At 39.8% G+C, this 27,343-nt stretch overlaps 3 protein-coding genes and 2 non-coding genes across 5 annotated transcripts; all 5 read right to left on the reverse strand.

The window, feature by feature from the left end:
- Positions 1-2,430: 2,430 nt before the first annotated feature.
- Positions 2,431-7,565, reverse strand: ptges3b (prostaglandin E synthase 3b (cytosolic)). Its single transcript, XM_086213485.1, has 8 exons — positions 7,385-7,565; positions 5,811-5,924; positions 5,534-5,603; positions 5,300-5,398; positions 5,098-5,187; positions 4,483-4,524; positions 4,311-4,338; positions 2,431-3,479 (listed from the first exon to the last, which is right to left on the reverse strand). Coding segments are annotated over exons 1-8 (465 nt in total). The 5' UTR covers positions 7,387-7,565; the 3' UTR covers positions 2,431-3,459.
- A 2,965-nt stretch (positions 7,566-10,530) lies between these two features.
- naca (nascent polypeptide associated complex subunit alpha) lies at positions 10,531-19,757 on the reverse strand. The gene is made up of 10 exons (XM_086212840.1): positions 19,640-19,757; positions 19,100-19,174; positions 12,470-14,817; positions 12,332-12,353; positions 11,947-12,032; positions 11,599-11,676; positions 11,348-11,494; positions 11,085-11,213; positions 10,876-10,998; positions 10,531-10,638 (listed from the first exon to the last, which is right to left on the reverse strand). The coding sequence occupies exons 2-10, from the start codon at positions 19,167-19,169 to the stop codon at positions 10,624-10,626; spliced, it is 3,018 nt and encodes a 1,005-aa protein (XP_086068966.1). The 5' UTR covers positions 19,170-19,174; positions 19,640-19,757; the 3' UTR covers positions 10,531-10,623.
- Positions 10,711-10,785, reverse strand: LOC147255654 (small nucleolar RNA SNORD59). Its single transcript, XR_015117958.1, has one exon. It is a non-coding gene; the product is annotated as a small nucleolar RNA SNORD59 (small nucleolar RNA).
- LOC147255655 (small nucleolar RNA SNORD59) lies at positions 11,793-11,866 on the reverse strand. The gene has a single exon (XR_015117959.1). It is a non-coding gene; the product is annotated as a small nucleolar RNA SNORD59 (small nucleolar RNA).
- Positions 19,758-21,725: 1,968 nt separating the features above from the next.
- prim1 (DNA primase subunit 1) lies at positions 21,726-26,120 on the reverse strand. Its single transcript, XM_086212605.1, has 13 exons — positions 25,900-26,120; positions 25,625-25,782; positions 25,415-25,521; positions 25,226-25,299; positions 25,002-25,138; positions 23,906-23,964; positions 23,700-23,811; positions 23,498-23,587; positions 22,999-23,131; positions 22,839-22,908; positions 22,662-22,765; positions 22,147-22,245; positions 21,726-22,051 (listed from the first exon to the last, which is right to left on the reverse strand). The coding sequence occupies exons 1-13, from the start codon at positions 26,009-26,011 to the stop codon at positions 22,032-22,034; spliced, it is 1,275 nt and encodes a 424-aa protein (XP_086068731.1). The 5' UTR covers positions 26,012-26,120; the 3' UTR covers positions 21,726-22,031.
- Between the last annotated feature and the right edge of the window lie 1,223 nt (positions 26,121-27,343).

Consider the following 27,343-nt stretch of genomic DNA (forward strand, 5'->3'; position numbering starts at 1 on the left):
TCTTCGGTTGTTGTCTCTATACTGATGCCATCAGTCTTTGTGTTTGACTAAGCAAATACTGGAAAGTGAGACATTACCAGGAATAGATCTATTAATTAAAGAAAAGAGATGGTAGACATTATCTGCAGCATACAGTATGTATACATAGTAGATATTTCATAAGGAGTTCAATATAGAAAACTTTGGACACATAAGACTTATTGTAAAACTCTTCTCTGACATTATGCATACACACTGAGATCAAGCCTTTTTATACTAAAATATATATTTTGAAATCATAACATGCAGAATAAGAAACAAATGTCAAACAAAATGTTAAATCTGAAATGCAACAGAGACGAAGATGAAAATAATTTAAAATGCAAATTCAGGAATTAAAATAAACGCAGATACATAATTCCTCTATTACAAGGTAACAAAACATGTCTAAGCAAACTGTGATTAACAGCAACAGTGGGGCATTTATTTTCAAGTTTCTCAGAGTGAAACCAGGAAACTTGTGCTGCTCTTTACAGTAACCTTCTCGGAAATGACGGGAGTAGGAAATTAGGCCCAAAGAGGAAGTATGCTAATACTGATGACTGAGGAGCCCTGAAGTTTCTGGGTCCTAGTGCTGCAATAGAATAGTTACAGTAAAATACTGTATTCCGATGAGAAATTTATGTCTCAAATAAAACAAAGTAAAAGCAGAAAAAAAATAGAGTTTGTGCATTAGAGGATCGGTATAATCTCCTAAAACCACTGCAATATATATAATCCTAATACTGAAATGTGAAAAAGCAATTACGATATTACTGTATACTGACGTTAAAATACTTTTATTGTAAATGTATGTTGTGTGAAATCAAAAGGGACACTTCAGGATGTTCAAAATAATGACAAGATAACAGGGTCTTGACTGAATAAATCAGATTATATAAACCATGGTTAGAAGACCGAGTGACAACTCCCCAGTTCACCGCAGACACAGTATTTGGGGGGAAAAAATTAAGGAAATCCAAATGTTAATCAAGAAAAATGAATTGAAATAGGTTAGAATAGAATTATTTTGGGGCTACTTGGTAGGTATTTAGGTATTCAGTTCATCAGTACTATCAAGATCTTCTGTGCACCTCCTTTGGTTACAGTATATGTTTTCGTGGCCAAGGTTAAGATCAAGGTCAAGGTCACTATCAGCACTCAGGAACAATTTAAGAGGATTCTTTTTCATCCAAACAGCATGAAATGATGACATTTTATATCCTACAGCTCAAAGGTCAACCTCAATGTTACATCATGAGGTTCCACAAAAAAGAAAAAAGAAAAAAAAAGCTGTTGTCTGGTCACAACCATATCCTGTGTCACCTCTGCGTGTGTATATCTATGTATCTACATGTTGGAGACCAATGGAGGAGAGTTTTTGGCTGCCTCGAAGACTACAGAACCTTACCATCTCCCCGCATACCACTGAATAAAGCCAAATTGCATTTGGTCCCTGTAATTAAATTTCTATTCACATACTACAATGAAGGATGTGTACACAGATTTAAATAGCAAAACCACTCGTTGAATTTCATATTTTCCTCTTTTCACTGAAAAAAAAAAGATTTTCTCCTCCCCACACTGTTAGTATTGGGGATCGTCACAAGTCTTCAGTGAATTACATGCTGAATATGATCCGCCAGGATCATCTTTCTTCTATCTGCAGCTGCAACCGGCCATGCAGGCAGATGGTGTCCCACGGGGGATCAGCTCTCTCTCTACACACACACACACACACACACACACACACTCCTCGGAAAATGTTAGCCTCAGTAGAACCATGAGAGATGGATTCTAATCCTTACATACCTCTTAATCTCATAAACCATTACCAGTTGCGGATACATAGAGTAGTGATGTATTAGCTGAAAATAATTGATATCAGGGAGAAAATACTGTGGTACATCAAAAAATTCCCATCAATAATTCTTACGTCACTTATTTGATGATTTCCCTGCAGAAGGCATCATTCTAAGATCACCACACCTCCTTCGTCTACCTGTGACCATGCGGAGGTGGTGCTGAGGGGCATTCATGCCCAGGGAAGGTCCTAATGTGGTCAGATCGGAGACACCAAAAGTGGGGCCTGGGGTGTAATTTGGTATACTAGATTTCATAAATTAATAACAGACTTCATGATTAAAGAAACACTTAACTGTAAATTAGTTAACTTTCTCTTTGGCAAGTTAAAAGGCTCTTAAAATATTTAGCATCCCTAATAATTTTTAAATTGTTTGATCAGGTGGCAGACATACAGACATCCATTGGCCCAGGTAAGAAAGAAAAAAATGTGGTAGTTAAATGATTGAAAAAAAAACAAAAAAAACAATGGAAGGACAAAGACAAAATGAATCATTATTTTCCTCTTTTGTACTTTTTCTAATGATTTAGTTTAAAAAAAAGAAGGCATTTTAAACGATTCTTAAACTGTTTATTAGAAAGATGTAGACAATAAAAAAAGAATGTCCACTGTAATTCAACATCACTTGTCTCCCCATACATTTTATTGACAGTGCAAATATAATTTGGTCATTACACATCGCTGTATCTTTCCAACCTCGCCAACAAGGGAGGACCTTTTCTCGATGAAAAAGATGGAAAGAACCTGGAGGATAGCAACAAATCACGTGATGTTGAAGCCCAACCAAGCTTCAAGCCTCTTGATCAGCTGCAAAACATTTCACTTCGCTTCTGCAGGCTGACTGTGTGTTGGGTGGGTATGGTGAGAGAACTGTTAAGATACTGAATGTATGGAATTCGTTTTTAATTACCAGAGTATATGATCATTGGGAAGATGCAAACATTTCTGCAGCGATTTCAGAATATTCCAATTTCACAGACATTAAACAAGTAGAGGGAAATATGTACGCTGGAAGGCTAAGCTACAGAAACAAAGACGGGCTTCCTGGGTATCTAATTCACTGCACATGGAAGGCTTTAGTGGAACCTAAATCAGGAAATGCATTTTTCTAATTCTCTGATGTAACTCTCAAGTACCTTAAATCATATTAAACTACAGTGGTTGACTAACTTAAAAACCACAACATTGGGGAACGGTGGGCCTAATCATTTTAAACCACAATTCATTTGAGAACAAGATGCAAATCTCTTAACACATATTGCTCAGTTGAGGACAACTATACAGCTTTTCCATCAAATAATGTGTGCTTAATTGTAATATTTAACAGTAAAACAAGATACCCCAAGAGGTGCAGTACAGCAAATGGAAGTGGAGATAGCTGCTCTGTACAATACCATGCATATCAACCTTCAGTGGACAGATTGGTCAAGAGTTTGGAGCTGAGGCTATGGATTTAAATATGGCTACTGACTTATATGTACAGTTATTTGTCACTGCCTTCAATTTCAAGCTATACACTTTGTTTTGAATCCTCTTGCCCTCTGTTCTTCTCTTTTCTTTCCAGAGTGTTCATCCTTCTATTCCAAATCTGGCAATTCTGAAAGGCAAGTGAAAACAATTAAGTATACAGGTTACAACAACCAAGCGCTTACCGATAATTACAACAAATTGTTGTAAGACCTAATTAAAAGAGGTTTTTTCCACCCCACGCCTATTTGGTTTTCCATTTGGAGAAGTTGCAGGAATAGATTTACAGACACATTTTGATAACTTGAGCCGAACAGGTAGAGTGAAAATAAACACTTGATCAGAGAGAATAGCCGCCAATATCATTGCTGTGCAATACGTAGCCTGCACTGGCTTTCTTCACTGGACTGGCAAATTAAATGGCTATCCACACAGCCACATACTGGCATCAACCACCCTGACAAACAAAACCCTAAACCTTGCTTCACTGCAAACTTCGACCTGTGAAGGACGTGACAACAGGAGCAGTGCTTCCACAGGACAGGAGGGGAAATTCTCCTCTCATTGACATTGGCTTCTCTTGCCAGCAAACAGAGAGATGCTGCAGCAGGTCAGCAGGGTCTGTCTGTAGCTGCAGGACAGGTTCTGCACCTCCTGGGGGACAGCATCAACCGACACAGAGGACTGAGCTGTACTGCTGGCCCCAGTGATGAACAGGAACCCCAGAGCCAGGTCTAAGTGGGTGGAACTACATGAAATATTTGTGTTCAAAATCCTCAGAAAAGTGATCTTTCATAAAATAGATTGTTGTCAAAAATGACACCAGCCATTTTACTGCACTGCTGTGAAGACCAGCCATGACTAAAGGATGCTTAAAGTATAATGGAAAAAGAAGTCCTGGTACCAAGAGCAATCCAAGCAAAGCTGAAACTTTGTAATGGAGAAATGTATGAATACTTACTTTCATCATCGCTATCTCCAGACTCGTCCTAGAAAGCAGAAGATGGTGAGACATTATACAAGGTTTAACAAAGTTCCCAAGAATAAGACAACATGCTTAACCTCCGACACTTTTCAATGCTGCAAGCGTTGAATACTTAGAATTTTTTTTTTAAAAAGACAGAAATTCTTACGTCTTCTGCATCTAGATCATCACATCCCATGTTGTTCATCATCTGTAATATCAAAACCAGAGTGTCAAGGTACATCTCTCACTATTGAATGTACATCCATGCACCCTGAGAAGGACATTGGTTGAACATTTGCCATATGCATCAGTTTAGGCTTGGTTAATACAGGATATATTACTAATATATCTTTAAAAAAAAAAAATTGTCATGATGAAAAGTAAAACGCTTTGGAATAATTGTAGAATAACCGGGCATTTTAGTGCATTTTTACACTTTGATTTTGGGAGACCAAAAGATATTGATGCATCACTACAATCAACAGTTATACCCTCACTTATATATGTGGAGAGACCATAGGAACTACAGGTAGAAAAAAAAGGGGGGGGGGGCGGGGTGAGGAATGACATGTAACTGAAATTCCCAGTTTACCTCACTAGTACAAGGGTTACAGTCTATTTGACCTCAAATGAGACATATTCAGGTCAGTTATGTTGTCAATTACAGAAAGAAGAAAAAAAATGTGGAACTGGATTCCTGTGTTTCTGTGCTGAGCTGGGGAAAATAAGTAATCAACACAAAGAAATTAATGAGGCCACTGGGAAATGAAGGAGTGCTTACATCTGAGAATTGATCGTAGTGGCCCATCTCCTCATCCGAGTCATTGTCCCAGTCTTTCCAGTTGTTGAAGTCGACACTGAGCCAACTCAGCTGTAGTGACAAGCAACAGAAAATAATCATTACAGCCATTAGTTACATTTATTGTTCCACTGTCTGCATCAGTGTTTGGTAACAGTATTATTTAATTGTGTGTGTAACTTACTTTGGCCTTCTCTTTTGTTAGTCTGGGCCACGGCTTCCCTGGCTGTGCTTTTCTTAAATAGCACAACACTGATCGACCTGTGCGTTTGTGTGTGGATTCCTGGGTTTGGTTGGACAGGAGACATCAAAATTAAGTCAGTTTCAGAGACATTTTTTTTTCTCCAACACAACATCAAATGTTATTCAATATAAAAATATTACATTAACCAATAATTCACACCATTTTATAACTTACATTTTCATCGATGGCTTCAAAAAGGTCTATTTCATTCTCATGTTTGATATTGTCACTTCCTCCAAGACAACTGCAGGGAAAAAAAAGAGAAATTACACATCTATTTAAGTGCAGGCTACAGAGGAGTACCAATTATGTGCCTAACTGGGCATTTTTATCTCCTTTTGTCTGGGACAGGTGTAGTGTAGCAAATCCGCACGAATCTTCACCAAGAAACCAACAACAATACAATGTGGTATATACAGCTTAACCATCCATTGTAAGAGCAAATACTCACCTGAAAACACACTTTGTTTTTTCAAAATTGACTTTCACATCTTTGCTGTCTGCTACCCAGAACTCTATAAAAACGCAGTCCCTCGTGTCATACCACTTGGCAGTTGCTGGATGCCTGTGAAGAAACAGAAGATGTCAAAACATCAAATGACCTCATGATATTTACATTTAAAGTACATCTCTTGCAACCATTGTACAGAACATGAAATATTATGTCAAGATCCAATCAAAAGAGCCAAAAAACACTTGGAAAGCACATACTTCACCCATAAATAAGAATATTTCTAATAGCCATTGGCCTACAACAGACCTTAGGGTCCATGACCTAAAACTGTAATTATTTCTAATGATTTTAAATCAAACACTTTATTTTTGAGATCCCCTGCTAACAACAAAAAAGAAGTAAAAGATAACATCTTTGATCTGATCCAAAAATGAATGGTTTCTTCATGAATGGGTTCTTCCTCGACTAATGCCTAAAATAGCACAAAACTTAACCCCAATGTTTAAAAAAAAACTGCCCTTTTTCCTGCATTCAAATATTCTTCATTTAAAAAATACATTCAACCAATCCTCCAGGAGAGGCAATAGGTGGGGGAGTGTTCAGGTAATGCCAGCATATTGTGTTTCCACACAGGATCTAGTTACATGGCATACTCCAGTATCAGTAAACCTCAAACATGAAACATTAGCGCACTATAAAATGTGTCGAATCAATTTTTATTTATTGGGTTTGCATCAGGTTTTCTAATAAATTTTATTTTTAATCCATCTTGTTAAGTTTCACATCCACTAACAAGAAATTAGGGAATATATAGAAGTACATGTTTTTCAAACCCAACTGGAAACAGTCTTGATAATTAATAATAAATCAATAAAAAGTCACGGGAGAACTTAAGTTAAAAATAATTGCGTTTTAACAAGTCCATCGCAGATACTGTGCCTCATTCATATATTAACTTTATAACTAAGTATAATGTAAATTAATGGTTTATTGCCACTTTCTCCTCTGTGCATTAAACTGATGGCCCTATTAGCTAAATCCTCTTACCAATGATCTACCAAGGCAGCGTATCGGAGAAGCAGGCGTTGGTCCTTCAGATTGAGCATTTCGCTATGCTTTAATTTTCATCAAAGTTCCTGCATTTTTCGCTTAATACCGAGGTCACAACTCCAATCTACATCTGATACGAATCTAATGATTGCCGGCCACTCGGTCGTTCAGTGAATAGCATGCTAACCATGCTAACATTAACACCCCGTGCGTTACTGTTAAGCCATGCGGTGCACCTGACACATGCAGTCCCGTTACACCAGGCAAAAAAACCGCTTTCCCGGCTAATATAAAGAAACCGGACACAACAAAATAACCCTAAGTGTCTCTGTGTTTTGTTAGTAGCCTATAAAACCACAGCTAGTTAGCGAGTTACCGCTAGCTCCCAGTTCACCGAGGCAAGGCCACCCTCCCGCCTTGACCGAAGCATGTTGTCGGGCTGTTCCCGATAATAAGCTATTGAGGCTGCATGATTGTATTTATTCCTCCGTTCCGCCCTCCGGTTACTTCCCACAACTTACATTTCTTGGCGTAAAGTCGGCGTCTTTTTCAGCAGATAACACAGTCTTGTAAAATGATTGGCAATGCCAGAAAAGAGGGACTACTGCCCACACGTAGCAAACGCCTCTAGCCTAAAGACTGTGCGCCGGATCTTCGTGCGTAACGCAGCATGAGAATAGCAGTGATGACGCACTTAGAGCGTACTAGACGTTTCTAGAGCTTTTGAGCATGGCTGCGGTTGATGAGGGGGAGGCAGCATGGTCATGTACCGAGGGATCACACCAAATCTCATGGGATTTGCTCTGTCCTCCTCTTCGTTTAGTCGCCCAGTGAATAGACGAATAGTTTCCAGATGAAACAGGAATGACATCAGGAAGAGAATCACAAGAAAATGCACTCAATTTTACTGCAGACCTTAACTTTATTTAAAGTTTGATAACATTTATGTCAACAGTGTCATAAACTGGTAGACATGTTCAAAATATACTTAATGTACATACTGTTATCCACTGTCCTGAGTGAAAGATTATATATGGACAACTACTCATGACATTAAACCATACTAGGCTACATACTTTGAATTCAAAAAGCATAATACTGAATTTCTTAAAAACTTGATTTTGTATGGGAAATGTCATATTGATATATACACATGGTGGCAATGATTACTCCCAATTTAATAGATTTTTATGAAATTTAGACAATATTTTTGAAGTCCCTTTAGCTCAAAGCAATGTACCACTGCAAGTTCTGGTTAATTTTTAAAGAGAAAGTATGTATTTTTTCCTTTCATCACAAATTTATACAAATGAAATAACTGTCCACATTTTTGTTTTTTCATGTGGTTTACTCGCTGTTACATCAAATTCAGGGCAACACAATTGTGCGCGAAAAGCAGTCCGACCAGATTTTACTCATAACATTTGTATCATATAACCATGAAGAATCTGACTTAGCAGGTGAAAACAATGGTGCACGTTGTTTGTGGGTTCGAAAGGAGAACTGAACACCACAAAATGTAAAGTAAAGTAGTCCCATTGTTATGGAGGACATTTCATTTCAAGGACATCTCTACAGTCATCGTTTGATTATTTTCCCTGAAACTTCAGTGTACCTACCCATGAATTTATCAGTCTAGACAAGATGAACTGTGTCTATGAAATACAACTGTAAATATGAACAGATTTATATATATATATATATATATATATATATATGTATATATATATATATATTTATATTTATATTTATATTTATATATATATAGTGTTGTCTTTTTCACATGGTGGTGCAGTGGTCAGCACTGTGGCCTCACAGCAAGAAGTTTACGGGTTTGAGCCCTGGCTCCAGCACGGGATCTTTCTGTGTGGAGTCTGCATGTTCTCCCTGTTCCTGTGTGGGTTCTCTCTGGTACTCCAGCTTCCTCCACAGTCCAAAGACATCAAGAGGGGACGAGGCTGATTGATACTCTAAATTGACCATAGGTGTGGCTGCGAGTGTGAATGGTTGTCTGTCTCTATGTGTTGGCCCTGTGATGGACTGGTGACCTGTTCAAGATGAACCCCGCACAGGATAAGTGGAAGAAAATAGATGGATGGATTTTCTTTTTCATTCAAACTTCAGTTTTGAGCATAAACTATGAGTTATAATTTCTAAGGTTTTAGGTTTCTTCAATGAGCTTTCTTTTTTTTTTTTTTTACAAAGATATAATTCAAAGAAAAAAAAAAAAAAAACAAGAGACAGGTTAGGAGAGGTGGCCTGACTGCAATTCATGGATTTCAGTGAATTTGGACCCAGAAAAAGAAATTCATCAATTCGCCTGAAAATAGTAATATTTTGAAGCTTGAGCATTAATTTGAAAGAATTATAACAAAAATGCATGACTGAATGGTGCAATGTTCATGTTTCAGACATCAGTTTCTTTCAGTTCAAAGTGTTTGTACTTAAACCTCCGAAAAAAAAACCTATACATACTTCATGTGCTGATTCTCTAAAGGAGCCCATTTCTCACTGGTTTCAAGAAAGAAACAGCTCCTATTCAACCAGTAGTCTTTATGGGGAAATGGCACCATCAGGTGAACAAGTTCACATTTTTTCAACTCACTGAGAAGGGCTTAGTGAATGAGGAAATTACATTTTAATGTCTGCTTTTAAGGGGGTCAGATTTGTGATATGATGGAAGTAAATGGCACATGAGAGTCTTAAACATTTTTAAAACATCCACATTAGACCTCATGTTAAAAAGACAAAAATCCTAAATTCTTGATTTTTTAAAAAAAAGATATTGTAGAAGAGCAGTCATTTCATGTCGTATGAGAGCAGCTGTGACAATACCTCAATATTAACCAAAAAAAGTGTGTCCTGGGTACTTAGAGGGTTAATACGTACAAACATTCAAAATGACAAATGTTTCCTTATCTTGGGTTTAAGTACTATTTCCAACAGAAAATCTGCAAGTCGATAGTTGATCAGGAAGACAAGGGATTATTGAAATGTATTGATTTACATTGTGGGAGGTGTAGGGTCAACTGTTGGCAGCACAAATTCATCTCATTTAGTACATTTTGTAATAATCACAAATTAAATAAGGAGTGAACAACAGTCTAATCACAATACTTTAATAAAGGCTCTACACTACTGGTCAGAGGGGCCAAACATTTATTAGAAGTCAAGCAACACAATGCCAGTTCAGGATTTCAAGTCAGAAATTTTGATGCAGTGTAGACAACCGGGAGTGTAGAGCAGAGAAACAATCAGTTTCCCGTCATGATGTATCAATCTATTGGTTTATGAGCATATTAATGTCAGAAATCTGCCACACAATGATTCTTCAGTGCCACAGCAGAAACAAAGTAGAACATTTCTGGAAGGCTTGATGGCAGCTCCACTGTCTCCATTTAGTCAGAATGACAATGCAATATTACTGTCCTGGGAAAGGGATGTCAGTCTGAATCCTGAAATCCTGGGGACTGGGGGACCAACAGCATTACACCAGCTCCCTTCGACCCTCGGTGGGTATATGTCAGTTATTGTTGATGTTACATTAAAATAACCTGTTCAGGCATACTTGCTCTACCCCTGCCTTGACAAAGAAAAGTCCTGCAAAAACCTTGCAATGAAAATACCTCTGTATAAATTTCCCAAAAAAGTACAAACAACAGATTCATTTTATCAAGCCACAACTTTATTTCCATCTTGGGTATAAATTGTATAAACGAGATCAGCAACCTCACTTAAACTCCACGTTGCCAGGGTCCCTTCACATTGTCAACTCCTGCAAAAGAAACAAAAAGCAGGTTGTTTGCATTTGTGCAAATCATTTTGTTTTTATAGGTGGAGGACATTCTCTTCTCAGGACAGAAATTTTGGCTTCAGTGAACTCAGAAGAACGAAAGTCACTGTTATCAATCATCACTGAAGAGGTCTCTATACACTAATTCCAAGATCTTTTAGCAAAGCTTTTGGAATGACATACTGAACAAACACTTAGAAAAAGGTCCTGATATCTTACCATAATAGCATTGACAATGTCGTTGTTGTTGTTTTTCAGGGCGCGTACAGCCTTCGCCCGCGACACGTTGGCTTGTGACATGACGAGTTCAATGTCCTTGACCTCAACTCCAGTCTCGTCAACCTATAAAGAGGGCAGGAATTAGCAACAGATCAGAAAAAGGAAGGTTCATTTTAGTCTTTGCTCATCACCTAAATTAAAGAGCTTACCTCTTCCTCTTCGCTCTCCTCCTGTACTGTTGGCGTCTGTGTGTTTTCCTGGATGTTTGATACAGCCTCTCCCTGTACTTTGAATTTTTCTGCAGCAGCCAGTTGGGCTTGCTGGGAGAGATCTTCAATCTAGGGTGCAAAGGGGGAGTTGAAAAATCTATCAATCATTTGATAACCATTGGTTATCATAGGATATTATGACCATCATTAATGTAACATTGTAACAGACAAACAGATGGCTGGTGTCATTGCTGGCTAAATACCTTAGCTTCACCGAAAACGATGTATGTGTCTGACGCGGGGCTCTTGTAGACATCTGGTTTGGTGATGACAAACAAGATGTTCTTTGACTTGCGAATGGTGACCCTGGTGACCCCCGTTACCTGCCTGAGACCAAGCTTGGACATTGCCTGTAAGAGATAAACATTCAAATTTTTTTTTGTGATAAAAGGGCAAAAGCAGTCAAAACAAATTTCAAAGAAACAAAGCAGAGCAAATAGACCGAGATAATTACCTTTCGTGCTTTCTTTTCACTGCGGCTCTGTTTGGCTTTACTGACAGGTTCCTCATCTATTTCAGCGGCTGCTGCAAGCTAAAAGGGAAAAAAAAATCAAACATGCTCATTGCCAACAAGTAATCACAGACCCAGGATTTTTTAAATTTAATTTAAACTAACTAGAATGCTAGTTATTTTTGTAAACCAAATGCTCTTCTCAGGACAGAAAGGGTGGCTTCAGTTAGCTCAGAAGAACGAAAGTCACTGTATACATCATCATTGAAGAGTCAAATATTTGTTACATTGAGCAAACAAATTCTTTTGCCATTGCCTTTAAAATAATATTACAGAGCAGACTTGACTCACCTGGGCTTGCTGTGTCTGTGTCTGTGCAGAGTCCTGTTCTTCCAGCTCAGGAACTGAGTCATCACTGTCAGACTCTGTGCCGGATCCTATAAAAATATTACCCAAAAAGAGTTCAATCCCAACATGCTACCACTACATACAAGTGAATCAGCAGGAAATGTTACACCATCCCTGGGAAATTAAAAGAAGGGGGGTCAAAAGTGATATAAAATACATCTGTGTTCGTTGAAGTACCCTTACCAGCTTGAGATTTTCAACCACCAACAGGTACAAAACATCAACTGACCATGTAGGTTTATAGACTGTACTATTGATTGGAAACTCAAATCCAAACCACTGTACTGTATTGAGAACATGCCACCGCTGTATCCAATACAACATTTACCCGTCCCTTTTTCAACCAAAACCTGACCATTTAGATTTATCAAATGGCTGACAGCATGCAGCAGTACTGCAGTAAACAGCATCAATATCTTAGTATCTTTGAAATAAGACTAAAAATTAAAGCAAAGGTAACTCATACAATACAATCAGTTTCTTTTAAATCAAAGCTTGCCAGAAGGATTGGGCAAACAGCATGAAACAAAAGAAGAAAGAAGAAAATACCCTCGTTGTTCTTGATCACAGTCTCCAACTTGGCTGGGGTTTTAGCAGATGTGGGGGCAGGTTTAGGTGGTGAAACGGGTTCAGAGGGAGTAGTACCTATTACCTCAACTTCAGGCCTTACAGGGGCTGGTTTTGCAACTGCCTCAGCAAATGTGAGTTTACGAGGAGTTGGGGAAGGAGCAGTAGGCTCAAAAGGAGCAGGTTTCAGGGGAGTAGATAAAGGTTCAGCAGCAGGTTTAGCAGCCTCAGCAGTTGGTTCCTTAACCTCAACCACTTTGGCCACTGTAACTGGCTTGGCACCTTTAACATGGGCTGGGATGGTCATGTCAGCAGCAGCTGATTTAGATTCTGTAACAGGCCTGACAACCTCAACAGGTGCCAACTTAACCTCTGAATCTGGCTTTACAATCTTAGAAGCAGTTTTAGTTGTCTCAGCTTGTTTAGGGGCCTCCACAAGAGCAGGTTTGTCCTTGGCAGCTGGCTTCGGGACCTCCACAGGAGCAGGTTTGTCCTTGGCAGCTGGCTTCGGGACCTCCACAGGAGCAGGTTTGTCCTTGGCAGCTGGCTTCGGGACCTCCACAGGAGCAGGTTTGTCCTTGGCAGCTGGCTTCGGGACTTCCACAGGAGCAGGTCTGTCCTTGGCAGCTGGCTTGGGGACCTCCACAGGAGCAGGTTTGTCCTTCGCAGCTGGCTTAGGGACCTCCACAGGAGCAGGTTTGTCCTTAGCAGCTGGCTTAGGAGCCTCCACAGGAGCAGGTTTGTCCTTAGCAGCTGGCTTAGGAGCCTCCAGAGGAGAAAGTTTGTCCTGGGTGGCTGGCTTGGCAGCCATCACAGGAGCAGGTTTGTCTTTGGCAGCCTCTAGAGGAGCAAGTTTGTCCTGGGCGGCTGGCTTGGCAGCCATCACAGGAGCAGGTTTGTCCTTGGCAGCTGGCTTAGGAGCCTCTACAGGAGCAGGTTTGTCCTGGGTGGAAGTCTTAGCAGCCTCCACAGGAACAAGTTTGTCCTGGGCAGCTGGCTTGGCAGCCATCACAGGAGCAGGTTTGTCCTTCTGAGCTGGCTTGGGAGCCTCTACAGGAGTAGGTTTGTCCTGAGCAGAAGTCTTAGCAGCCTGCAGAGGAGCAAGTGTTTCCAGGGTGGGTTGCTTGGCAACCAGGACAGGAGCAGGTTTCTCCTGGGCAGATGTTTTAGCAGCCTTCACTTGAGCGAGTTCATACTGGGCAGCTGTTTTAGCAGCCTCTGCAACGACAGGCTTGTTCTGGGCAGCTGGCTTAACAACCTCCACAGAAACAGGTTTGTCCTGGGTGGGTGGCTTGGGAGCCTCGACAACAACAGGTTTAGCTGCTGCTACTGCCTTACCAGGCTCAACTTTAGCTAGAAGTGCTGACTCAGCCGCTTCAAAAGGGACTGGTATGGCCTTGGAAACAATCTTAGGAGCCTCAAAAGCTGCACATGTAGCTATAGCATTTTCAGCTAATGCTGATTTTATTTGGGCTGGTGGTATGGACACCTCAACAGGCTCAGACTTGAGCTTCAAATCAGTCTTAGCCTCTACAGGGGCCAGCTTAGGTTTGGGTGTTTCTTTGGTAACCTCTACAGGTGCAATCGTAGTACTTTGATTTGAAAGCTTAACTGTCTTCTGAGGTGGGATAAGAGGAGGGAGATCATCATCAGCTAAAAGAACAGAAGTATCTTTTGAGGGAGCTGCTTTTACCTCAACAGATTTGGGTGGGCTAGTAGCAAGAGTACCTGAAAAGGAAACTGGGGCGGCTACAGCAGGCATTGAGGTAACTTTAAAGGCAGCTGGGGGTGCAACAGGCTTTACAGCAAGGGGTGAGGGATTTTTTGGCTCAACTGGAGCACGTTTAGCTTCAACAACAGTTTTCTTGGTGTGAGCTTCTACTGATTCCTCACTTTCTTCAGTAAACTTGCACTCAACCTGAGTGGAAACAGCCACAAATGCTTCTCCTTTCTTAGTTTGTCCTTGTTTGCCAGCCTTTACAATTTTTGGGGTGAAACGATTAGCTTGATTGGCTAAAGGTGAGGAAGCTAAAGGAGATGGCATAGGCGAGCGGGGGGTGGAGGACGGAGTTGATTTTGGTGAGGTTGGAGAGGAAGAAGAGGCAGACATTGAAGAGCGTTTCCTTCTGCCAGGGACAGCCTTTGGGGCAGATGAACCCTGAGCACCTTTGGCATCTTTGCCTTTGGGCTTAGCAGGGCCAGAAGCTGCCTGAGGTTGCTGGGAGGAAGCTGGGGCAGGAGGTGTAGCTAAACAGAAAAATATTCTTTTAATCATTTTCTTTTTAAAAGGGGAAAGTGGAAGTCTTGCTCATGCATGTTAAGGGGTCAAACCAGGGCGCAATCAAGTTTCATTGGTTAGGAAAAAATACACACCTGCCTAATATTGAGGTTCAATGCAAATTGGTCACCAAAATGCAATGGACATACAAATTTCACACAGAAAACAGCATTCTATAGTTAGGATGCAGCAGGGACAACCTACATGATGAACTTTTGTAAACAGAGATACATAGCAAGTAGTACACAAATGTACCAGTTACTCAACTTAGTTGAACCCCATCGTCTGGCCACACAGATCAAAACAACAAGATTGGTTACAGTTGTGTCTCAATATTCATGGTGAAATGAAAACTTGCCATTTAAATATATTTGAAAGATTTATCCTATCAAATTTTTGCAATATTTCTCATTAACTTTAGTTAGGCTCTGTGTGCATACCTGATGTTGGTAGCATTTGAGTGGGTATTCTCTGCTGTGGGTCACACTGTCAGAGAGCACTAGTTACACCAGTTTAAAGCATATCATGTAGGCATGTTGCCATTTTTGAAGCAGTAGACATTTCCCACGCTGTCTGGCATAGAATATAAGGCAACCATTAAAGGGTTGCTAGTTTGAGCCATGCTGGATACCATATTGAAATGTCTGAGCAAGACAAAGAGACATTGAACCATTAAACCAGGAGTGTCCAAACTGGTCCAGTAAGGGCCATGTGGCTGCAGGTTTTCATTCCAACTGAGTAAAAGCAACACCTGATCCAACAAATGAGCAGTGTAGACACAGCTTAGTTGATTTAAGTAGAATCAGGTGTTGCTTTTGCTCAGTTGGAATGAAAACCTGTAGCCAAACAGCCCTAATTGGATCAGTTTGGACACCCCTGCCTTAGACTGTTCATTTATCCATGTTTTTCCTTTTGTCCCTTGATTGTGAATGTCGTACACTGATTAGAGGTCAGTCATTAGTTAACTACAATACAAAAAAGTCAAAAATTAAAAAAAAAATATATATATTTGAGGCCACTTTTCCAATAAAAAAAAACCAACCTGACAGGTGGTGGATGGGAAGAGATGGACCTTCACATTCATGTTCCTTGGATTGAATGGCCTTAGAGAGAAGTACCACAGGCTCTTTCTTGTCAAGATTTTCGTTTTGCAGAGCAACATCGACATTCAAAACAGACTTAGGGGCATCGCTGGTTTTCCCATCTTCACTGTTTGCACAGACGTCTTCAGAGCCAGAACGTTTTGGGTCATGAGGATTATTTGTTGCCCCTTGTTTGGACACCTCGGCTTTGATGGGAATTTGCTTAAGCTCTCTGATGTATGACTCTTCAGCAACAACCGATGCCTTGTTTGGTACCTCATCAGTGGATGCTGCTTCTTCACAACTGGAAGGCCCAGCAGAAAGCAAACACTCCTCATGAACCGGAGAATTAGTTGCAGCCCCTACTGGGACAGCAGCCACCCCTTGCACTGAGACAGGTATTGCCACTGACCCAATATTTTCCATTTCCTTGCTCATGTCTTGAGTTAAAGCCATGCCATTTGGTTGACCAGGAATGGTCTGAACTCCAGCTTCTTCTGTAGAGCCTACCTCTTGACCAGACTTAGGGGTTTCTGTGGGATTCTCCAGTGCGATTTCCTTATTTACAGTAGGAACAGCCCTCTCAGAGGGAGCAGAGGAATTCTTTGCTCCTGCAGCTTATGAAGGAAGATCAAGGAGTAACAGTGGGAAGGACCACCACAGTAATGAATGAGCAGTTCTGCTTGCTCAAAGCAAAGAACTTTGGTGAAAAAAGGAATCATGCTCAACATGTGAATGGAAAAAAGGAATTTGTGAAAAAGGTTGAGATGTGCAATTGGGTCCATCTGCCAGTGTAAAATTAAAAATAAAAGTGGGGTCGGGTGTACTCTGGAAAGGTGCCATGTCCAAAACTCCATGCAGTGTCCACTCATGAAATGCACTCCAAGAACTTCCTTAGAACAAAACTGTAGACCACTCAGTATGTGTATATTTCAGTATGGCTTCATGGAAAATTGTCCATCCAAAACCAACTTTGCAATGCTTCTTAAAATTACTCAAGAAATTATAAAACAATTGATTCAAAAGTACGTAGGACTATCATATCCAGATAGGATATAACTAAAGAGTTTCTTAGCCTCTCAACCCCCCACCCCCCAAACACACACACACACACACACACCTACACAAGATAAACACAATATAACAATGCAGAGCCTCTATTATGGTGTGGTTTATAGTGGCCCTGCGGTCACTAAGCAGCGAGCAGAGTCAGCAGAGAACTTGACTGAAACCAGTCGGTGAAAAATAAAGTTTTACTCATTTCAACTTCCAGCGAGTCTAACAAATGCTATGCCAATGTCAATTTGAAGGAATCAAAGCACCTGTTCCAACTGCTCTATCAGTTATGAATAACCTTAATCAAGCTGTTTGCATGTAGCCCAACAGCTCAGCTGTGACTGACACAAATCTTAAAAACTCCTGCCTGTAAAAGTAACTGCTGGCTAAGACAACAGCCACATCCTCATCACTCAACCAGCAGCTGAGCAATGAACGACATCACCAGAAAAATTCTGTGAAATAATGGCTACATTTGTGCACAACTTGAGTATATCTATTAACTTTATTACCACAATATAAACTGCAGGAGTAAGTTGCAGTTTTTTGTTCTTACCCATGTCAAAACATTTTTAGTGAAATGAAACATGCTTGAGGCATTTATGGTTCCTGATGACTGTTACACAATGTGATTAACTGTCTTTTGATGCCATGGAGTCTGTGTTTGCTCAAATAATCTGATGTAAAGCCCAAATGAGTGAACTAGCAGCATGACTTACCAGCATCCTACACACATCTAAGGCTCTTTCCATTTTACCTTGTGATTAATAGCTGAGATGCAGTCAAGACTTATTTCAAGAAGAAACTTACTTTATAATAACGACTTCTTTGACACGCAGGTAGAAAATGTCTTTGATTAAGGAACTGCTGTTTTAAATTGGACATAACCAAAATACTAGTTAGGGGCACGCAAACATATTGGCCTGAGGATAAACAAAACAAAAAACCTGAGCTCCACCAGTGACAACTTTATATGACACTAAATATTTGAAGGCACACTTCTCACAATTTACACTTAATAACATGACCAACCACACCTTTGACTGTTATCTGCTTCTCTGTACTCTGAGAACTGCCAAGTTTAACTGACAGTGTGGTTTGTTACCTCTATAAAGACAATAAATTTCCGCCTGGAGCACACAAATATTTTGAGCTGAATCAGTTCAAGCTCGTCCAGTAAATTTTCAATAATCAAAATAAAATAGTAAAATGAATAAATTGTATTTTTGGTGAAATTGTTTTTGTTCTGTTGGTTTCAAGTTTTTTTTGTGATTACACTATAACAATCACAGAACATTTCATTGAAAATAAAATAAGTAGTGCTTACTGATTCACTCGCCTGTGACCAGTTTATCAGATGTAACGGTCATAATGTGACACTTGACACCAATCCATTATTTAAAATTTAATGATATATGCAGTCACAGGTTTATGCTCAATTCAACTGCAAACAAACAACAACAAACCAACAACCTAGAACCAATATAACTTAAGAGATTTAAACTCCAGGGACAACTGTCACAGCTTAAATCTATTCTTTCTCAGCCACAATCAAGACACTGCCATGTACTAAATACACATACATGATTTAGTTTGTACCTTCTTAATAATACCTCCTTGACACTTCTAATGTGAACATTTACATTCTCACAACATATGATGCATTACAAATAACATCTATATTTGATCAGAATTTTACTCTAATAGATAAGACTTCTCATCCAGACAAAGTTACTTTGAAAAGCAATCAATATGCACAGAAATACCAAACTCACTACCATGCATTGTGTACCAAATTCAGTTGTCAGTGCAAGTCACCACACACACCATTGTGAGTCTGTGTAAATCAAAAGAAGGGTCGTGGAATACTCTTTAAATCTAACCATCTTTGAACATCCTGAGAAAACAACAACATATTTCTTAACACCTGGCAAGTGACAGTCAAATTACTGTCACATCAAACTCCTGGACCAATATTTCTTTACTTGTTGCCTTGAACATGCGATTGCGTTTTAGATAATCCACAAGCTACTTGAGTTCCAAGACCCTATTAGTATAGTTCTTTAATATGCAATACTTCATGCAAGTTTACATTAAGTTAAAACATACGAACCAGTCTCTACTTGAGGCTGCTGCATCTCCTGCTCGGTAACTGGGACCGTTTCTGTAGCTTCGCCAGGCATGGTTGCTAGAAATATAAAAAAGAACGAGAATTATTACATTGAAATGACCTATGTAGGGGTATAGCTCTGAAAGTGTTCTTTACTAGACGCTAATCATTAGCATGGAGTAATCAGCCCCTTCTAACGCTACCATGCAGTTGTCTTTAACAGGTCTGAACAGGTGAAGCAACCCATGCTTTAGCTTGAGAGCGACATTAACCTAGCTTCGAGTGGTTAATGACCGGTTACTGTTGGCCACGAAGGGCGAAAGCTGACGACCATCAATGTGTCTTATCTTGACTTTCGCCCTCATTTAAATCATCTAGTTGTCATTTAATCCAGGCTTTTATTCCCTGTGACAGACCTCTGCGGCCCGGATTTGTTGCTAGTAAACTGGTAGTCATCATGTTCCCCCATTTTGAGCCGGTAATCGGTGGCAGAACGGCAAATTTATCATCGACACGGGGGGCGGAAATCAGTAAATAGCTTACCGGCCGGCTGTCGATACTCTACGAAAACACAACAAAGCTACAGTTGAGACTGTATTCGATGAAAAACGGTTGGATGATGTTGGATTTTCAGCGGAGGTACTCACCGACTCGGGACGCTATATCCAAGATGGTTGTGAGAGAGAATTTCCGACCTCAGTTTCATGAGTAATATCCGGTTTCGATCAGTGTTTTCTTCTTCCGGGTTACTTAAAGGGCCAGTGACTTCAGCTGTTTCTCAATATTATTACCAGTTTTCCAATTTATTGGAAACATATCCATCCTGGCTATAGTGTAATACATTACATTTTCTACAGTTAACAAGTTACTTAAAAAACGTAATGCAAGTAAAAATAATAAATGCAGAAAAATATCATCGGAGACTTTTTTAGACTATCGTGATTTTTATCATGAGATAATTGTAATATTGTCCATCCATCCATTTTCAGCCATGGGTCCCCAGGCCAGTGCCAACATATATGGACAGATAACCATCTCACAGCCACATCTGAGTAACCTGAGTAACTCTCTTGCATGTCTTTGGACATACAGGTGGGAGGAAGCTGGAATACCCAGAAAGAAGCCCACTAGCACAGGGAGAACATGCAAACAACACACAGAAAGACCTCATCCTTGAGCCAGGAAACTTCTTGCTGTGAGGCAACAGTGCTAACCACTGCACCACCGTGCTGCCCTACTGTAATACTGTACATCCGGAAAATACTGGTCTCACTGAAAAGGATTTTCCCACAAAAAAATGAACATTCAGTTATTTCCTACTCATCCTCATGCCAACGGAGGGTCAGATATTTCATAAGCAAGTATTTCAGTCCATAAAATACTGCTGGAATTTTACAGGAAAATGTGTTGCAATATACAAATAAAGTGAATGGAGGTCAGTTTTAAAATGTAAGAAAAATACACAACTGAACCATAAATTATCCTCATGCAGCTCATCTGAAATAATCTGAGTCTTGAAACCTGTACATTGAGTTTTTGGTAAACTATTCCTTTAACAAAGGAATCTATAATACAGTATAGCTAAAGTTTAATTTTGTCACTTGGTGTAACGGAGCAAAATATAAACATTTTTGCTTAGTGTGTGATTAAATAATATACTATTGACTATACTGTTATTGCAAAACATTAGCCTTCTGAGACCATCCACTCAACTGTTGAGCTCACAAGATGCTCCAAAACTTAAAGGGGTTCTACTTTCTCTCTTGAAAATTCTGTTAAGTATTTTTTGTGCAACCCCGCTAACAGCCAAATGGACAAATATCCCTTAAAGCATAACCTCCTATAACAATTTAGCAATGCTAACTGTGAACAGTGCTGGTTAGGATAGGACAACTCACTATGAAGACTCAGAACTCTTAGAACGGCTCCAGCCTATCTGGAATCCCTGATCCAGGTCTACTCTCCTTCTCGCCCACTACGCTCTGCATGCGAAAGACGCCTGGTGCTTCCAGCCCAGCGCTGCTCCAAATCCCTAGCCAGACTCTTCTCTTCTGTCGTTCCCAAATGGTGGAACGAACTACCGAACTCTGTGCGTTCTGCTGAGTCCCTTTCTACTTTTAAGAGACAATTGAAGACTCAATTGTTCAGAGAGCACCGAGGCACTGAACCTGACTCTTCTCCTCATTGTCCTGTGGGGTAGAATAAGTCAGAGGGTCCAAGACCCAGCACTTAGTGATTATGTAGCACTATTTTATGTAGCACTAACTGTGTTGTGTGATGTTGTATGTTTGTCAAAAAAAAAAAAAAAAAAAGGGAGGGGGGGGCGACACTTCTTCTGCCACTAGATGGCAGTACCTGTGACCAAATCAAAACTGAAGCACTTTTGCGCTTCCTATGGGCTTTTCCTTAATTAAGTCTAAATTCTTGCTTGTGTTGTACGTCGCTTTGGACAAAAGCGTCTGCTAAATGAAACTGTAGAATTGTAGAACTCTGATAATCTTAGGGGAGGTGTTCCAATTGGTCTGGCCTCCTGATGGCTGCTTCCCCCAGCTGTGTGCCTGAAGCCTATTGGACCATCATTGAACGAAAGAAACAATCTTTATTACATGAGCCCACATAGTTTTAATTTGAGAAAAATCTCTATCTAAGGGTTCTCACAAAACAGTAACTGGGATACAAATTCATAAAAGAGCTGAAATATCACATTTATTTTCACAAAGACTGTACATTAAGAAAATAATTCAAACTGTAACTGGGATGACAAATTATTTATTATTTATAATCTATAAATAGACTACTTTGAATTACGAGGATAATAAAAACAGATTTAGAATGAACTGTTGTTAATCAGAAAGAAAACTGCAACGTTCCACCACAAAAAAGGATGGTCAGCTAACCAGGGCTGCATTCAGCGGTATATCACTCTTGGTCGGACTCAGAATTCCTTCTGAAGATCTAAAAGGAGGAGGAAAAAAAATGTCATCAGTGACACAAAAAAAATAAAATGGTCAAATACAAAATTTTCTTCATCAAATCAACTAAAAACGCACCACTTTTTCTGAGAAGTTCTCCTTTCCATGAACATGCAACTCCATCCAGAAACTGGTCGAAGTATTTCACATATTTTGCCAAGCTTGTTCTTTTGTAATCTGTGGAGAGACGTAGCCGAGTGAGTTGGATTCTCATTTCATTTATGAGGAAAAAACTTCCAGAACATAACAATCCCAATCCTGTGCACTTTCCACTTGTGCTCCCTTTTAACTGGATTATTATATAAATATGTCTATAATATACATTTATGTTGTATCAAGCCATGCAGCTCGCTTGTAAATGGCTCCAGATTGTTTTAAAATAAGTCACATAATTTTCAGACAGCCAGCAAAAAACAGCTGGCTGCTGAAGTCCATATCTAGGGCTGTGTGAGCCTGTCACAAATGCTGTGTGAGCCTGCTTCAAGTTTATGTTCGTTTTGAGATTTAAACGTAAAATAGCACCTGTTCAGCAAGTCTTAGTTGATAACGCTTTAACCTTAGGAAACCAAATAAGTCGATTTGTGTTTACTCACCTCTGATTTTTCGTTTCTCGGCTGCTTCCTTCTCATTTTCCTTCTCTTCTGCTTTTTCTTCCTCTTCACCAGTTCTGGGCCGATCCAACTCCTCACAGATCAATCTAGAAAAACGTTGCAACATCCTGTTAGATGAGTATCGAAGAGTACACACCCCAGGACATGAGAGATACCAACCTGATTGTGGGCACAGCAAAAGGATCAAACTTGTCCAGTTCCTTGAGGTCAATGGGGACGGAGATACGCCCTGAGGAGTTATGAGAGAATCTTGACAGTTAGACTCAGCTCTTTCTGGTACATTCACCATGACGTCTTGATGAAATCCCATGAGATCTACCTGTCTTGGGATGGACACTGAAGGGGCTCTTCAGCAAATGGTTCACCCCTTTACTGACGTTCACATCCAGCCGTGGGTAACAATACTGCAACATGATTTCTTTTTCAAAGTACTGGCCCTTTTTGGCGGTTGCCTGGAGGAAGAATAAATCAGTACATCGCTTATTTTGGGATCATTCTTACAAAAAAAAAAAAAAGCCGACTACAAAGTCAATCTGGTGCTGGGCAATATAGCCAATATCAAAATTCAAAACATACAAAATAAGTCAATTAACTTGTTTACACCAGTGCAACGCTCATTGTTCAAGGGGCGGTCCCATGAGTTGTGTGGTGCCTTAAAACAGAGTGCCATCTCAGAAGCTGTCCAAACCCTAGAGGTATTTCACTCTGCCATTCTGTCAACCATCTCAGATCCAAGATCCTCCGACTCGACTGCACTTCCTTCCAGTGTGCACACCACATTTGACGTCAATCAGATCAACAGTCGTTGAACGACTGACCTGCTTCCTATTGGCTTGGTCCTTGATCAGTTTCCACCGGATCTCAGGCTTTTTCTCATTTTTGAAGTCCTGCTGTAATTCTTTTCTGACATGTAAGAGCTGAGTTAAGAATCAAATCCAGTAAGTTTCGCCAACAAAGTGATGATATTCTTTTGGTTTATATCACATATGAGAGAAAGTCTTAATGAGATGTAAAAAGGATATCTTCAGGCGTGAGAGCCAGCACTTTGTCGACAGATTCCTTGCAGCCCAGTATGTCCTGTTCCTGGAGTGCATAGCGGGGAAAGTATCGCTCCACCACTAACAGAGACTCTCTGTTCACATCACAGGTATAAATTCAGAACCAAACAGAGAAATCAACCTCAATAAGAATAAAAAAAAAAACACATCGAAATACCATACTGATACCTGATGAAGGGATGAATTGGATCTGTCAGCACTACTTTCTTCACCATCTCTTCACCACCCTGTACAAACAGCAGTGAATCAGAAGAATTCACTCCAGAATTTTCTCCATGCATTTCACCGATTAACTGACTAACTCAGTTAAAGGTTTCGTAATCCGCCCAGTAATTAACTAAAGTGATAACAGATGAAATCGAGTTTACTGATTTGATGGTTAGGCTTGAATATAGAGTAATCAAGAAAAACGCACTGAGTAAATGTACAACTGTGAACACCTTTTTTGGCTGAGCTGCCACTCCGGCTGCTTAGCAAGCAGTTTGTAGCTCTACAATATCCAAGCATTGTTATTTGGGAAAACAGGGTACCGGTACTTTATTTCATGAGGTAAGCAGACTGGTGTCAGAATGAGCCATAAAACCCAGAAATAAGTTAATATCTTTGAATGTCTGGAACCTTCATCTCCAGTTTAATCGGTTTCTGGTTACATGCCTGAGCAAGGTCTGTGGTTCACATGAACTTCAGATACTTTAAAAAAAAAAAAAAAAAACTACAGCGTTGGATACCTCACAAAATACAACGCTTAAATTTTGATTAGATTGTATATCTTCATAAGAGATACTGATTTCTAGTTTTGCCTTTAAAAATAAATCCCTGCAGTACTATATTTATGCTTTTCAGGAAATCTGCGTGATACAAACATGGGAAAAAATGATCAACTACGAAATGGAGAAGTCTTAACAACTCGTGGGCTAGAGGAGAAACACAGCCATGCTAACAGAGAATAAAGTGGCACTCACACACAGTGTAGTAGACAGAGTTATAAAAGCTTTGATGTGATGTGAAGAAAGACAGATGATTCCTTTTAACCATTACTCACTAGTTTGTGTTGTATACTTGTTTCCTTGGTAACTTCCTATGTTTTCTGGTTTAAGTACGATTGTCAGAAATCTCTCGAACCACTGCAGTAATGGTTTGCAGTCCCTTTTGTGCATTTTTTACTTACCTGCCACACAACAAAATCTACCACTTTTGGAGGATGTTCATTTCCAGCTCTAGTGAAAACACCCATGCAACCCATTTAATAAAAACAGACTGTTACCTTGACCAGGCTCAGGTATTCTGCTACTGCAGAGCGCGCAGCTACAGAGAGCTTCCTTGCCGATTCATCACACACCCAACAATGCACTCCTCTCCTGCCAGAATAGACCCATAGGAGGTGCTGGAACCCAAAATCATCTGGAATATCACATAAAATGAATCAAACTCACATTTCTGTAAATTCCATTTCATTAAAATACAAAAGGCGCACAGCTATTGACAAACCTCGAAGAGCTCTATCCAAGATTCGTATCGCAATGGTCATCAAGGTCCAGCACTTGGAGCAAATGTCTGCAGCGCTACAAATAGCATGGTTGTTATCTCAGTGAATACCAGAACATGTTGAAGTAGTAGTATAAGAGAATTGCAATTATTTCATTTAACAATGTCAATTAAAATGCAAACTGCATTTACCTGCAACAGCTTCTGACGTCATCATAATCTGTCATATCAATATCAAACACCAGCTCCTTCTCCAGGGCTTGGAAGCTTCCTGACTTCACAGTATTGTGTTGGTTTGGCTGTTGGTAACACAAAAGGACATATACAGATAAATATCAACTCATACAGCAAAATTAACGCTGTGAACACCTGTAGAAATGTTGTGGTCGAATACAGTCCTACCCTGTGACTGTACACTGCTCCAATGTCAATCTTATAGGGATTCATCTTCTGCATCTCCTTCTCCAACTCGTTCTGGGTGCTGAAAGACTGGTAGCGGACGTAGATGTCATCTTTGAGTGTGAAGGAGAATTCTCGATTCTGGAAGTAGTTCTTCTGAACTGATGAGGTAGAGGAAATAATAACAAAGCAGTCTCTTATGGTGTCGTTAGCTCTTTGTTGGCTTGCTAATAGTAACTTTGGCTAACTCTCCTTTCTTGGCTAAAAAGGACACTTACCTCCTCCGTAATTTAGCCAGCGATAATACTGAGAAAACGGAAACAGCCGTCGGTAGTACAGCGGTAATAAGTCTGGTAAACAAGCCGGATCATATTCTGATGATGAGGGCATTACGATTTGAACTATAATCACCAAAAAAGAGGTTTTCTAGCTAGCTCCAGGCTGACAGTTAGCAGTGTTTTACGCTGAACACAGCGCGGGAAAACGCTTCGGCGAAGCGTAGAGCCAATGGGAAAAGTGTTAGGCGATGACGTCATTAAACATAGCCAATATTTAGCAGCGCTCTTCCGGTTTCCGGTGAAGACGGATGGCGAGAAGGAGAAACGGCGAATTTGTGACTGGATGTAGTCGCTCTTCCCAATTTCAAATGGCAACTTTAAGTCACAAATTTCACAACCTTTCTGAGTGGTTAGGTTATTGTTGTCGAAGCAAAAGGCTGAGTTCATTTACGCTTAATTTCGATTAATGCCTCCTGCAGACAAGGGACTCTACAAATCTTAGAAAAGCCCCCTACTCGTGAGCCATCACTTTTCCGATTGAAATAGATGTCATCCAAAGATATCGCCTTAAATGGCATTTAATGGACCTCTGATGACCCAACATCTGGCGTTGGGACAGTGGAGAATGAATTGAAGGCCCTGCATCTCACCTGGACTCTGAAACTGAGTATATTTAAAGAAATGAAAGAAAGACTGATTAATGACCAACTGTCATTTAATTTTATTTATTTATTTAATCATTTATTTATTGAACTTTTATTTACCCAGGCAAGCAATTAAGAACAAATTCTTATTTACAAGTGCAGCCTGAACCTAAGAGCAAAGGCTCTTTGGGGGGGGGGGGGGGGGGTAAAAACAAGGTTATATAAATTACAAAATAACAAACAGTTAACAAATAAATGTATTACAATAAAACAGTATTCATGTAGTGTCATGTAAACATCAGGCTGCAAATATTGTGAAATTAGTTTTTGGAAAAGGTCTATAAATTCCCAAAACATCTTTAACCGGATGCGCGTTCATACACAGAGTGGAGGCCGCCTGTGTGGGTCTGTGCAGAAAGTTACATTAAAAAAATGTATTGTTCCTATATTGTTCATGTAACTTTTTATTAACCTCATGGTAAAGGAAGCATTGTGCTTGGGTTTGTATCGCTTTACATTTTGTTATGGTACTTTTAACATCAACTGAATATCAGATTACTAGTTGTCAGCCTCTTTTTACCTACTAATAATTGTTATTTTTGTCTGCTTTGAAAAATAAAACTAGTTTATCCCAAAAACTTCGATTGATAACTCCTTTAGAAATGCTATAATTTTAGGGGAAGTTTTAAATCCTCTTTCTGTTGTTGTAAATGGAAATCTAAAAGTTCCTGGCTCTAGAGCCTATTGTTATTGACCTGCCAAATACTATCAGTACCAAGAGCTTTTTTTTAGAAACATGT

Source organism: Aulostomus chinensis, chromosome 9, assembly GCF_037954235.1.
Source record: "Aulostomus chinensis isolate RoL2024-O1b breed Wild chromosome 9, RoL_Achi_v1.0, whole genome shotgun sequence".
NCBI lineage: Eukaryota > Metazoa > Chordata > Actinopteri > Syngnathiformes > Aulostomidae > Aulostomus > Aulostomus chinensis.

What these genes read in the sequence shown, in the direction of transcription:
- prim1 (XM_086212605.1), bottom strand. Translation starts at nt 26,011, where the DNA reads ATGCCCTCATCATCAGAATATGATCCGGCTTGTTTACCAGACTTATTA. An exon ending in GACGTCAGAAGCTGTTGCAG is followed by an intron (nt 25,300 to 25,414) that starts GTAAATGCAGTT and finishes TGCTATTTGTAG; the next exon opens with CGCTGCAGACATTTGCTCCA. An exon ending in TTTGCTGTGCCCACAATCAG is followed by an intron (nt 22,766 to 22,838) that starts GTTGGTATCTCT and finishes ACGTTTTTCTAG; the next exon opens with ATTGATCTGTGAGGAGTTGG.
- naca (XM_086212840.1), bottom strand. Translation starts at nt 19,169, where the DNA reads ATGCCTGGCGAAGCTACAGAAACGGTCCCAGTTACCGAGCAGGAGATG. An exon ending in GTGAAAAGAAAGCACGAAAG is followed by an intron (nt 11,495 to 11,598) that starts GTAATTATCTCG and finishes TATCTCTTACAG; the next exon opens with GCAATGTCCAAGCTTGGTCT. An exon ending in TCGTTTTCGGTGAAGCTAAG is followed by an intron (nt 11,214 to 11,347) that starts GTATTTAGCCAG and finishes TTTGCACCCTAG; the next exon opens with ATTGAAGATCTCTCCCAGCA.
- ptges3b (XM_086213485.1), bottom strand. An exon ending in TTGAAGCCATCGATGAAAAT is followed by an intron (nt 5,399 to 5,533) that starts GTAAGTTATAAA and finishes AACCAAACCCAG; the next exon opens with GAATCCACACACAAACGCAC. An exon ending in TGGAGATAGCGATGATGAAA is followed by an intron (nt 3,480 to 4,310) that starts GTAAGTATTCAT and finishes CTTGCCTTTCAG; the next exon opens with AATTGCCAGATTTGGAATAG.